This window comes from Nilaparvata lugens, chromosome 2 (genome assembly GCF_014356525.2).
Source record: "Nilaparvata lugens isolate BPH chromosome 2, ASM1435652v1, whole genome shotgun sequence".
NCBI lineage: Eukaryota > Metazoa > Arthropoda > Insecta > Hemiptera > Delphacidae > Nilaparvata > Nilaparvata lugens.
The window spans coordinates 89,419,169-89,433,231 of NC_052505.1; the positions used below are offsets into that span (position 1 = coordinate 89,419,169).

The 14,063-nt window shown below is 35.6% G+C and overlaps 1 protein-coding gene across 1 annotated transcript; it reads right to left on the minus strand.

Annotated features, from left to right (window-relative positions):
- Positions 1-2,868: 2,868 nt before the first annotated feature.
- LOC111058599 (UPF0389 protein GA21628) lies at positions 2,869-13,682 on the minus strand. The gene is made up of 3 exons (XM_022346146.2): positions 13,243-13,682; positions 9,679-9,773; positions 2,869-3,239 (listed from the first exon to the last, which is right to left on the minus strand). The coding sequence occupies exons 2-3, from the start codon at positions 9,765-9,767 to the stop codon at positions 3,023-3,025; spliced, it is 306 nt and encodes a 101-aa protein (XP_022201838.2). The 5' UTR covers positions 9,768-9,773; positions 13,243-13,682; the 3' UTR covers positions 2,869-3,022.
- Positions 13,683-14,063: the final 381 nt, after the last annotated feature.

Consider the following 14,063-nt stretch of genomic DNA (forward strand, 5'->3'; position numbering starts at 1 on the left):
TTCAAGAGTCGTAATCCTCATATGTGTGCACCATATAGCAGTACTGACTTGACCAATGCCATAAATATCTTCTTAATGTAAGAATCGACCATTGAATATGTTGCATCAGTTATAAATGTTGTCTAGGTTTTAGATATAAGTTATTTGTGTTATGATGAGAGTTGTTCTATTATGTACAATTATTGTGTTTTGTGTATCAATATCTTGTTTTTTCTATTATTGTATGACTATTGTCGATATGGTGCTCGTCACTATCCATGACCTGTATAATAAACCAATACTGTATTATTTTGTAATGTTGTTTTTAAATTTCCTTATTTCCAGGTTCCAGGTTTTCAGCTTTCGAATACATTTAATTTCATTTTTATTATTTTTTAATTAATTCATCACTTCAGTAAATTATTTTCTATCGCTCAATGCTATCCTAAATGATTTGGATTCCATTCAATGAAACTCCAATTCCTTAATTCAACGATTGAAGATTCACTAAACCACTTTGGAAAAATAACAATTGTATCTATTTGCAGCTCCGTCTTTTCAAATCTGAACTGGGTGTTGAAGAAGTAATCAGAGATCAAACCCTCAAGACTTTCAATGAGAGATGTCGTCAGTTTTACAAGCCAGCCAATTTATATTCTTAGCATGAAATAGGTATATAAGTACGGTAGTAGAAACAAATTTATGTGTAATTGTTGATATTAAAAAATTGTGAGCAATTATTGCGTATTGCATGCAATTTCAATAGATTTAGAGATTTTTGTACTGTAAACATGATCAGGGATTTTAAATACAATAATTATTTTATCACAAATCATATTTTTGTGTCTTTTCCAAGTCTTATTCCAACCAAAGCGTGTTTGGCTGAGACTGCTTCCTAGAATACTCCCAGCACGCTTTTGATAACCAATCTGAACTGAATATTCTGGTGACTAGTTATCGATTACTATAATTATTGTTTGCTAGACAACCAAGGCTTGCTTGCTTAAAAAATCGTTTATAAAAACGGGCAAAAATAGGTGAAGTTGCAAAAAACGACGAAGCTGCCTTCTAAAGCCGGGTCCACACTGAACTAATGTTCGACAAACATGTTCGTTGAAACAGTTTGGGCAAACTTTATTATGTTTGACAAACAATGTTTGCTCGTGGCTAGTGGACGCGTCACCAAACAAAATATTTGTAATATTAGGAAAAACAGTATTTTTTTGTTTGACAAACAATGATTGTCCAAACATTTTGAAATGTTTGTCACTGAGCCCCTCAACAAACATGTTCGCCGAGCATGTATGTCGAACATATGTACAGTGTGGACACAGCTTAACACTTATTCTTTTGCATTTTTTTATAAATGAGAATATTTAACCAGCTTATCTACAGTGGAGCCTTGTGAGCCATTGAGGCTTTTTATTGCAACTCAATTGTACAGAGTGACATACGTTGAAGAAGCCTTACGTAGAGCTTCAACATACAACATAATACCATAAATATAAGACATCGATAGCATAAGTTATAACATTATGATATCTTTTCTCTATAATAATACCTACATTAAAAAGTTATTAAGCCGTCCCCAAGTAGATTGGAATTATTCGCATAATATGAGAATATCGAGGCACCGAGCTTCGCTCGTTATTTATTTATTGATAAACAGAACTCAATTCTTTAAAATAATTGGGGAAGGAGTAACAGGCATAGCCCAAAACTGTTTCTTCACCGAATTTTGATTTATACACTATAAATGTTCCAAAAAGTAAGTTATGTTCCATACACTTGAATTCAGCTCAAATTTTCAGTCTAAATATTTGAAAACATAAAAGTTCCAATTTAGATTGTTTACATACCAAACTGAATAACAAAATAACACTTCTGTTATCGACAGACGACGAAATTATCATGTTTTTCCAAGGATGAATTATCGTTTTCATGTCCTTCAGCGAGTTTTCCCAGGGATGAGACCTAGTGCAATCGAATTTTTATATCATAAACCTTGTTTTTCCAAGGATGAATTATCGTTTTCATGTCCTTCAGCGAGTTTTCCCAGGGATGAGACCTAGTGCAATCGAATTTTTATATCATAAACCTACTATGTTCCAAATTTCGTGAAAATCGTTAGAGCCGTTTTCGAGATCCGTTGAACATAATAACCAGATATGAAAATACAGAAATTGCTCGCTTAATATAATAGGATAATATATATTTGAAGCAATTGACTTGGTTCAAATATCACGGGGAATCTTCTACGTTGGCACCCAGTAGTTCAACATTTCCGGCAATGCATAGAAAGGCAGAAGAAGAATTTTCAAAATTTGTACAATATTAAAATTGATCTCTACTTATTTCCATGTATCCGTTTCCATGTATTCCCTGTTTCCATGTATCAGTTGGAGTCAATGCAATTATGTTTCTGACAATAAAACATTTTTCATTCTTGATAACCGTGAAGTAATGACGTCACCGTTAAGTGAAAATATTCTTTATGATGAGAACACTGGGATGTTGTCAGAAATATCACTGATTTATGGTAAAATTACATACATGTTTCAATACTATTCAGTGTGAAAAAATTCTTCCCATGAATTCTAATGATATTCTAACTGATATGTGGGATTCTTCATTAACTTGCTCTTCTATCATTCATTTAAATTTACTCAGTACTTACTTTGAAAAACATAAAGTTTATGTAATACTATCGTAGAATAATAATTATACGTTTGTTCAATTAATATAGTTTGAAAAACACTGATATCTTCTGACGTCATGATTGAATTACTACTGTTTTTGGAATAACCCAACAGTTTGTTCAGTGTGTACAGAGATAACTTCTATTTCACTTGAGTGATTTAGATAGTGTTTTAGTGATTTGAAGTGGAGTAGCTTTTCAATAATACTTTCTTTAAAACAGAATAGGCTATTTATTATTTTATAACAGTACAGAACATTACATGCAAAATTGTTCAATAAATATTTTTCTCTAAAACATTCTTAATTTGATTCTATTTTTAAACGTTGAAGGTTACAAACATGATTATTTCGATTGGTGACTCTTTCGTTCTTCCTCTTCGTCCATTTTCCTGTTGACCTCCTTGTGCCAGTCTAGATTCATTTTTGCAACGGTTTCCCCCCTGGCACGCGCTTGCTTCCCCATATAGACGGCCACCAGGCACCCGATTACGGTTGCTACCATCAGGCCATTCGCCGCCTTGATCCTGCATTTGTTTTTGCAATGGTACAGCTCTTCATACCTGAACAAACAATTATAATCAGCTACAATCTGCCAAGAACAAAAAAAATATCTACAATTTATGACATAGAGAAACAATAGTGTAAGTATATATCCCATGGCATAGGGCTTTTATGTCGCAACCTTTACTGTTAACTCAAGCCGATTACTATAGATTATTGTCGATTTTTACTGTTTTGGCCGGATGAGAGTGTATGAACGGCACAATATGAGAGACTACCAGCGTCACACAGTTTCACGTGAAAGAACTACGTGGACTATCGGCTTGAGATAAACAGTAAAAGTTGCGACATAAACGCCCTATACCATGGGATATCCACTTATGCTATTGTTTCTCTATAATTATGGTTTCTTGATACATTCCAAACTGCGATGTATTAATACACTGTTTTAATGTTTTAAACATTACGACAAGCAGTTATTAATTTACTGAATTTCGTTGTACAAAAAATTAAAACAGTGTATCATTTATAATACGATGCTCGACTGCTGACGATGCTGACGATGCTCGACTTCGGCTTCAATATAATAATTTCAAGCGCAAAATTGATCTTTGGATTAAGGAAACAAAGGAAAGATACTACAGTAGGCTGTTTGAGAAGGTCAAGGATAATTCCAGAGCTCAGTGGAGGGTCATTAACTCTTTATCTGGAAATAATAAGGCGAAAAATTGTGTAAAGAGTCTCCAGATTAATGGTAAAACTGTTGACGACCCAAAAGTTATTGCTGAACAATTCAATGAGTATTTTGTTAATGTGCCTAATTCATTGTCGACTTCCCTTATTGCTCCCAGTATAGACCAAAAGGAAGCATATGATAGAGTTTTTAATGCAAATCACGTTTCTAATTCTTTCTTTTGGTCTCCAGTATCTTGTGAAGAAGTAGAATTATTTATCTCAAGACTGAAAGGAGGTACAGCGACAGGTGATGATGGTATTTCTACAGCTCTGGTCAAGACAATTTCACATGTTATTTCTCCTGTGCTGGCTTACATTTTCAACAAATCATTCGCAGAGGGCATTTTTCCACAAAATGAAAATCGCTAGAGTTGTTCCCATCTTCAAGAAGGGACAAGCTGCTTCGATTGGCAATTACCGACCAATATCTTTGTTGTCAGTTTTTTCAAAGGTGTTTGAAAAAATTGTAAAATTTAGATTGATTAATTTCATGGATAAGCTGAATGTGATTTCTGATGTCCAATTTGGTTTTAGGGAAGGTCTGAGCACTGAGATGGCCCTTCGGAGGTTCATGATGCTGGTTCAGAATAGTTTGAACTCTAATGATAAAAACCGAGTCACAGGTGTCTTTCTTGATATAAGAAAGGCATTTGACACGGTTAATCATGATATTCTCCTCAGGAAGATGGAAAGGGTTGGAATAAGAGGACTGGTACATAAGTGGTTTGCATCGTATCTGGAAGAAAGGCATCAATATGTTTTCCTCAATGGTCAAAAAAGTTCACTGAGGAAAATTAATAGTGGAGTACCACAAGGTTCGGTCCTTGGGCCAATATTGTTTCTTATCTTCATTAATGATCTGTACTCTTCATCATTCAAAGGAGAGTTTACAGCTTTTGCGGATGATACGGCCCTAACCTACGGTGAAAAAACAACTCAATTGCTGATGGAGAGTGTTACTTACGATGTTAAAATGCTGTCATTGTGGTTCACGTGTAATAGGCTAAGTCTGAATATTGAAAAGTCTGTAATTGTTAATTTTTCACTGTCTCAAGGTTTTCAAATGCTCACTCCCATTAAATATCATTCAATAGATTGTCAGGGGCGGCTAAATGATTGTCCTTGTAGCAGTTTTCCACAAACGGATGTTGTAAGATATTTAGGTTTAATGGTCGATGAAAAGCTCAGTTTTAAGCAGCACATCCTATCTCTCAAAAACTATTTATACATGTTCATGCGCAAATTCTATTTTTTGAGATCTCTGTGTCCATTGAGTGTCATGAGGCAGATTTATTTTGCATTTGTGCACTCCAGACTAAACTATGCTATTACTTGTTGGGGTAGTACTTATCATACTCATGTGAAGCCGCTATCTGGATTACAGAAGTCTTTTGTAAGAATAATGATGAAGAAAACAAGATTGCATGAATCCTTTCCTCTCTTTTTAAATTTAAATATTCTGCCACTTAGATATATGTACGTTTTTAGAGTTTTGCAGATGTTCTTTAATAGGAGTGGCAATGCTGGCGCAATTGTGATATTATTCGATCTTCATCGCGACATGGTAATAGAGCTCAATTGCCAAGACCAAGATCCACCATGTTCCAAAAATCTTTCTTGTTCTTAGGTCCAAAATTCTTCAATAATTTGCCTGACAATGTAATCTTGTCAATCATACCCCTTGTACAGTAGATTGATCAGAGAGTGGCTATTCGGTCTTCTTCCGGAGGCGGTCGAAGCTATGTTTTTTTGTTGTTCAGTGAGAGATCACATTTCTCAAATTCTAAAAGTTATTTTAATTACTATTTTCTCTTTGTTAGCTTTCATCTTATTCTTTATTTGTTGTATGACTTTTATTTTTGTTTATCAATGCCTTGTTTTCCATTTCCTAGTTATAATTACTGGATACATTATGTAAGGAATTCAATAATAGAATGATTTTTTTTTACTATAAGAGAGTTTCTAGGGTCTGCAGCAACTCCTCCATGCGTACAGGAAGCTTCCCTTGCATGAGAGTATTTATTGTCAAGACAATTAAATGTATATATATTCATAATTGTATTATTTTATTATTATTAGTTTATGCTCTAGATGATTAAGTATTATTTTGTATGCATTGTTTTTGGCAATAAAATGTATTATTATTATTATTATTATTATTATTATAAAGATACTAAGAGTAATAAAGAGTCTATCTACTTGTAATACATTTTCATACTTCGTTATACACTTCTCTATTTTAATGAAGTTTGAACTCGTTTTACGAATAATACTTCATACAGATTTGATGTAAGAGACTAAAAATTGCTTATTGATAGCCTATACTTGAAGGCGCAGTTACAGTTGAATTTGAAAATCGAATTTTTCTATTGCTATAGTGAGGTCCATGTTACAATGGCAGTACTTTATTAACATATTGGTGTTGATATCCTTGTCTATCTTTCGACAAAGAAGATATCGCTATCCTTGTCTAGCTCTGTAACGTTGCCAGATCGTTTTTAACAATGTAGAAATATAATTACTGACAAAATACTCAAACTCAATTTTGAAAATTTATTAGTAAATCATTGAGAAATATATTTTCTTTGGCGAAGAGAATATAATTGATTATTTTAAACGAGAATGAACATTCAACATTACATCACATATACTGGTATCAAACTATTCTCTACAGAAGACAGTGGCAAGGCAGAGAATCGATTATCTTATCTTTCTTTCACAGCCATTATAACGTGGGCCTCACCATAGCTGGTAGTTGTTGCCATGAATTGGTTCTTTCGGCTACAGCAAGATAGAAATAATCACATGAAGCCTACAACGAATAAACGTTTTCACACTTATCTCGACGGTACGGCACGGCAGGAACACGACACGGCAACAACCTCTCCGATTGGCTGATTAGGTTGAGGTATTGAGAATCAGCCAATCGGAGAGCTTCCTGGCATGTTGTGCCGTCAATGAATCGGTAAGGGTAAAAACGACCTTTCTAGAGGCGACAGAAATCTGGTAAGCAATATTGTTTACAACAAATGTAGAGATTATCACTCGGTTTGTGTTTTGCAACCGGTGCTAGGAACTTTGGGACTGATACTTTTTGGGACTAAAGGGTTCCGACATAAGATGGGATGGCTCTTCACAGGTATCTCCAACCTGAGTCGACATTGTTCTAGGAAATCAGTTGCAGTCACCTATACACAAATATTCATTTATTATAATATTATTTATTCTGATTTTAAAGTTTAATTATTATTTCGCTTCTATTCCAAACTGCGATGTATTAACACACTTTTTGTGTAGTTGAAAAGTTGATATTGTGGTGATTATTCATATTAAATAAAAATACTAATAAATTGTCAAAAACCACAGATTTTATTGATAGTTAAAAAGACCGGTTCGGTGTAACAACCGAAACCGGTCTAAATATCAATAAATCTGTGGTTTTTGACAATTTATTAGTCTTTTTATTTAATATTAATAAAATGTTTCATACAACGACATGCAGTTATTAATTGACTGAATTTCGTTGTACAAAAAATTAACAGTGTATCATTTATGAAAAGACACTTATATTCAATATTATAAGTGTATCTACTTGTAATACATTTTCATATTTCGTTATACACTTCTCTATTTTAATGGGGTTTGAACGCGTTTTCATACAGAGACTAAAAAGAGACTAAAAATTGCTTATTGATAGCCTATACTTGAAGGCGCAGTTAGTCACATTTGAAAATAGAATTTTTCTATTGCTATAGTGAGGTTCACGTTACAATGGCAGTACTTGATTAACATATTGGTGTTGTTATCCTTGTCTATCATTCGACAAAGCAGATATCGCTATCCTGTATAGCTCTGTAACGTTGCCAGATCGTTTTTTAACAATTTAGAAATTGTCTACTGACAAAATATTCAATCTCAATTTTGAAAATTCATTAGTAAGTCATTGAGAAATATATTTTCTTGGCGAAGAGAATATAATTGATCATTTTAAACGAGATTGAACATTCACATTCAACATTCTTATTTAGCACTACAGCCCAATATGAGCTTTGGCCGCCTCCACTACAGCACTCCACTCTTCTCGGTCCTCTGTCATTCGTTTCCATCCTCTACATCCCATTTTTGGAGATCGTCTCTTACTTCATACTCCCACCTCATTCTCGGTCTTCCTCTCTTCCTTCTTGAATATTATTTTAGGCATTCTTTTCTCATTCTCTACAGATATGTTCAAACCACCTAAGACGTTGCGCCTTTATAAATTTTACAATATTTCGGCCTTTTATCAATGCCTCGAGCTCTGAATTGGTTCTTCTCAGATTCAACATTACATCACATATTATACTGGTACCTATATGTCATATCCTCTATCCACTTTCAACTATCCTCTACAGAAGGCAGTGGCAAGGCAGAGAATCGGTTCTCTTATCTTTCTTCACTGTCATTAAAACGTGGACCTCACCATAGCTGGTAAATTGTAGTTGTTGCCATGAATTAGTCCTGTTGGCTACAGCAAGATAGAAATAATCACAAAAAGCCTACAACAAATAGCCGTTTTCACACTAAACTCTACGGCACGGCACGAAAACGACAGGACAGTAATAACCTCTCTGATTGGCTGATTAGGTTGTTGAGGTATTGAGAATCAGCCAATCGGAGAGCTTACTGTCATGTCGTGCCGCCAATGAATCGCTAAGAGTGAAAACGACCTTTCTAGAGGCGAAATCTGGTAAGCAATATTGTTTACAACAAATGTAGAGATTGTCACTCGGCTTTTGTTTTGCAACCGGTGCTAGGAACTTTGGGACTGAAGGGTTCCGACAGAAGATAGGATGGCTCTTCGCTGGTAGAATCAGGTATCTCCAGCCTGATTCGACATTGTTCTAGAAAATCAGTTGCAGGCCTATTCACCTATATATAAATATTTATTTATTCAATATAATATTTATTTATTCTGATTTTAAAGTTCAATTATTATTTCCGTTTATATTCTAAAAATGAATCTATGAATGGTTTTCATTCAGTGACAGAAGCGTGTGAACGTGTCGAAAGGACCTACTATTGTTTGCTAATCAGCTAGCAGGTAGAAACCCCTGACTTGGTGGCAAAATTCCTCCTTTTCCTACTTGGTGGCAAAATACCTGGTCCCAAAGTTCCGGTCACCTTTGCAATCCGCACGATTATAGGAGCTACCAACTCTTTCCAATTCTGAGCAAGTACAGTGGAGCTTAATGTTAATGTTCTTAATTTTATGTTCACATGCTATGTAAGAGCCTATAATGTAATTCAGACCTAGACCTGTAAAATGCAGTATTAACCAGTACCATAGAGAAGATATATCCCATGGTATGTTTATGTCAAAATTGGGTGGGTGAGAGTGTATGAACCGCACAATACGAGAGACTACCAGCTTCACGAAAAAGAACTAAGTGGACTATCTGCTTATTATAACAATACAATTTGGAACATAGATGCCCTATACCATGGGATCCATGGGATATCTTCTTATGCTATCTTTCGCTATGCTAGAAGTATACTACTATTTGAAACATTTGTACATATTTATAATATTTCAACATTCTACGACCCAGTCTTCAATCATTAAATGAACGTTTGTTTAATAAAATGATCTTATTAAAATTAAGATTAAAATGATAATATTCTTAATTGTATAAATAAAGCCTAGATAATGACAGTATTTTTCTTCAATTTGTAATTAATTAATTCTTGGAACTTTCCAATTAGTTCGTATAAGAATGTACTCACGTAACTTTCTTTTGGTACATCTTCAACGCTCTTGTATCGACCTCCCCAAACCAATAACTTTTTATCGAAGTCAGAGGGATATACAACATTCCTAACTGAAAAATAAAACATTTTGTTATTTCGAATTTATAATTTATTATTTACACTTACAGTACGCCCAGTCAAATGAAATAATATTAAAGCGAATCAATAAATCAAATCGTACTTGGCTCTAAATTATTTGTGTATCAGCTATCCACAAATTACAATGGGAGTTGGAATTTACTGTTAATTAGATTCATTTTCTAATTTCAAATTGAAGATTCCAATTGATTTCTGAAGAGTGCTATGATTAAAACTCATGGCAATGCCTTCTTTTATTCTTTTTGTGAAGTTGAGAGGGTTCTTTATCCTTCTTTATTCCATTACAAATAGCTGATAACATTATTTACTATGATCTGATTGAATGAAAAAATATTTGAAGTAGATTGAATCAATGACTAAAACAGTCATTTTTACTAATAAATATTGATCAATGAAGAACAAAATGTATGAGGGCTGGGTGCATTATAAAAATATTGTAAGCCTGATTTTCTTTTGTGAGAGTGATGCCCAAGTTCATTGTAGTTTGGTTTGACTTCGTGAAATTGGAGGGATGATGAGGGATGAGCCACCAGTAAGTTCCATGTGTAAAACGATTGTGACACCGTTGGTGTTCAAGCGACCCAAGTGAGACACCAGACGGCCGTCAGAATCTGGAGTTCCCGCTGGCGACCCTAATAGCCCCTAAAGTGAGGTCCACGTTATAATGGCAGCATTTGATTAATCTTAGTATTGCTTTCCTTGTTTATCATCTGACAAAGAAGATAGCGCTATCCTTTTCGCGATCTTTTTTTAACAATCTAGAAATATAATGAACTAACAAAATATCTGATTTCAATTAAGAAAAAGTATAACCAAATCCATTGCAAAATATGTTTTCTTGTTTGATAAAATATAATTATTTTACAAGAATTGGCAGTTAATATTACTGTAGATTTAGGCTACCAGAATTAGCTATCTTCTATAATAGAAGGCAGTGCCAAGGCAGAGAATCGGCAACGCTGTTGTTCTATCTTTTCTACTGACATTAGTGCCTAGTCCACACTCTCGCCAAGTCGCGTGCCAAGCTTGGCCACGGTGTGGTCTAGCCTTCCACAATACAAAGTGACGAGTGTCTGGATGAGATATATTATTTGCGGATGCTCGGCTGGCCACTCGCCTTCGCTTGCCTTGTCTCGATAAAAATCCAAACACAGGCAAGCGCTGGCGTAGTTGCCATCCATACTCTCGCGCTCGTCGTCATTTGTATGCACTTGGCGAGAGTGTGGAAAGTAAAGTGAACCTCACTATCGCCGGCCAGGATAGCCGAGTCGACTAAGGGGTTGCAAAGTACCTACTAGTAGTCTTTCTGTGCTGGACCCTGATGGGACCGGGCTGGTGCTGAGACCCTTAGGGGCATGGTACTCACGGGCTGAGCTCTTTTGGGATTCGTTCTGGCTCCCGTCTCAGGAAGTACTGGATCCACCAGCCACAGGCTCTGGTTCTCATGGTGAAGGGAAAAACGCCAACCAGGGGGTACAATAGCACACGGATGACTGTGTGACTCCGTCCTTGGGAGTTTCCTAGTTTACAGCAGGAGGTTACTAGTTTACAGCAGTAGGTTACTAGTTTACAGCAGAGTTGCCTAGTTTACCTAGTTTCCACCTACCTACGGCTAGGTGAAGGCTCCAGACTATGGGAGGTTCATGGCTTGAATGAATCGCCAGAATTCTCTGTCTCTCCGTTTGGGTTGTGTGACAGTGAGTACCCAGAGTCCTAACTCCGCCCTTAATATAGGCAATTATTCAATTCAATTCTCTGGGAGTAGTTGTGTACAGTGATGTATCTGATGGAGTTTCGTGGACGCCAGTAAGGGACCAGACTATGGGAACATGGGTATCCCCGTTTCTGGAAGTAGCAGGCATGTGAAACCCCCGGTAGGCCAGACCTCGGGTACAGATTGTGGGAATCGGGTACGTTTTCGTCTCTAAAAGTATCATCATAGCATGTCAAAAAATCCTGTTACTGGTCCTACTTTCCGAAACACTCGCACCCCCTTTTGGGCGCCTATGTGGTGGACGTGCAAATGCTCACCATGCAGACGTATACAATTAGGAACCACGAGTATTTTTCCTGGTCTGTAGATGAGATAGAGGATACGTCCGGGCTTGCCCAGCCCACGTACCGCCGGAACTATATAGGGTGATTCTTAATTATGGTAAAATAATTAAATACGTGATAGTAGAGGTAAAAATAAGATAAAAGTTATTATAAACATATATCCATAAACGCTTCATTAGCGAGCTATACAGAGTGAAAGATTTCGCCCAGAATTCAGTTCCTCTGGTGAAATACACCGATGCTGAATTGTTTGGGAACTAGTTTTTGAAAAACTTATGCTGGATTCATATGGAAAAATATCTGAAAAATTGAATAAATCTAGTCTGGAAGCTGTAGTGTGAGTAGTTTTTGAGAAAATAGTTGAAATATGCGAAACATCTAAGTAGAAAACCGATGAGTTATTAGTTCTCTCCTCATAAAACAGCAAATTTTTGTGGTGTAATGTACCACATAAGAATACATCCTATTCAAATTTAGTTTACCCAGCTTACATAATTCTTTTCAGAATTAAATTCTCTACAATTTTTATTACGAAAAATTATTTGTTTACTGGTCATTAAAGAAAGTCATTGGGCATCAAACGTAGAAGTCTGTGTTTTTCTACTTAGATGTTTTGCATATTTCAACTTTTTCTCAAAAACTACTCACACGACAGCTTCCAGACTAGTTTTATTCAATTTTCAGATATTTTTCCATATGAATCCACCATAAGTTTTTCAAAAACTAGTCTCCAAACAATTCAGCATCGGTGTATTTCACCAGAGGAACTGAATTCCGGGCGAAATCTATCACTCTGTATAGCTCGCTAATGAAGCGTTTATGGATATATGTGTATGAGAACATTTTTTCTTATTTTTACCTCTACTATCACGTATTAAATTATTTTACCATAATTAAGAATCACCCTGTATAATGGTGGTTCCACTCAATAGCCTACTGGCTAAACTCCTCCGTGATTCTTGTCTACCGACTAGGCAGTGCCGCTGGGTAGTAGATCGCGTGTCACACCTCATGGGATATGCTAAACGCAGGTGCACATTTGGAGGTGTGACGTTAACGTGCTACCATACTACCTGGTCGCGGGATCGAATCCAGCAGAATCCTATCGAATAGGCATGGACGTCAAAACGTCTCATCAAATCACGCTCGCACTTCTCATTAACCACGCACAAGCAATTTTAAGCTCCGCAATAAAGAAATGTATTGACAGCTAACTCGCTCAGATACTTGACGTTTCATTAGTTTCCAAGGCTGGTGTCCTACTATAATATTAGAGCCTTAAAGTATTGACCTTTCTATAGTCAGCTAATAATCAGTTGTTTATGAAAAGTTCATCATAACCTAAAAGAAAAACAGTCTATTATTCAAAGCTATGGTACTCACGCAATTCCTGGGGACTCTGTTGCTCCAGTGGAGTGGCGACTTGTTCAACTTTTACAGGTTTGTCAGAGAAATTACATTTATGTGAGGAGATTTTTGGTTGTGATCTAAATTTTGATAGTTTTGTAAACGTACGATAGCTATTGATAAATATACGATGATTCATTTTAGCTTATAGTTTTCAGCTTTTCATTACTTTCAAAATGCAATGCTAGTAAAACAGTATTTTTAAAACAAAATTGATAAACTGGTAACTTTTATTTAGTACAACTACTGAATTAACGTTTTACACTGATTCTGAAATTAGCAGATAGTAACCTTAAAATATTTTCTACTTGAACTTGAAACTTTAAGTTAAAAGGAGATACTACATTCCCTGAATTGCTTCAGCTGGCTTCTGTGTTCTGCTGTTTACACACACGTACGCATTGCCAGCTGATTTCTGCTTTGACCAATCCGAAGGAGTCTGTATTGATCCTACTTGGAGCGGGTAAATTTAAAAAGATGAAATTACAATGCTTATCTGAATTATTGAGAAATACTGTCATTAAGAATGTGAATGACGTAACAACTTGACTGTCATAAAACTTACTGCAGAAACTTAGAAAGAATTAAATGAAATATAGGTATTGAAAAATATACTAATTTTTATATAGGTACTGTACAGTATCACAAGACAGGGGTAAATTCAGAAAAAACTTTGAGGGGGTTCATAACATTGACATAGAAAGCACCTAAACTTTGGGGGTGACACAAGGGGTTGTTGGGTTTATAGGATAACATCCCATCGAAAGGGAGCTCTCCCCCGAAAAATTTTATATTTC

Excerpts from the sequence above, each read along its gene's own strand:
- LOC111058599 (XM_022346146.2), bottom strand. The coding sequence starts at position 9,767 with ATGTTGTATATCCCTCTGACTTCGATAAAAAGTTATTGGTTTGGGGAG. Across the intron at positions 3,240-9,678 it reads ATGTACCAAAAGAAAGTTAC|GTATGAAGAGCTGTACCATT; the intron begins GTGAGTACATTC and ends TTGTTTGTTCAG.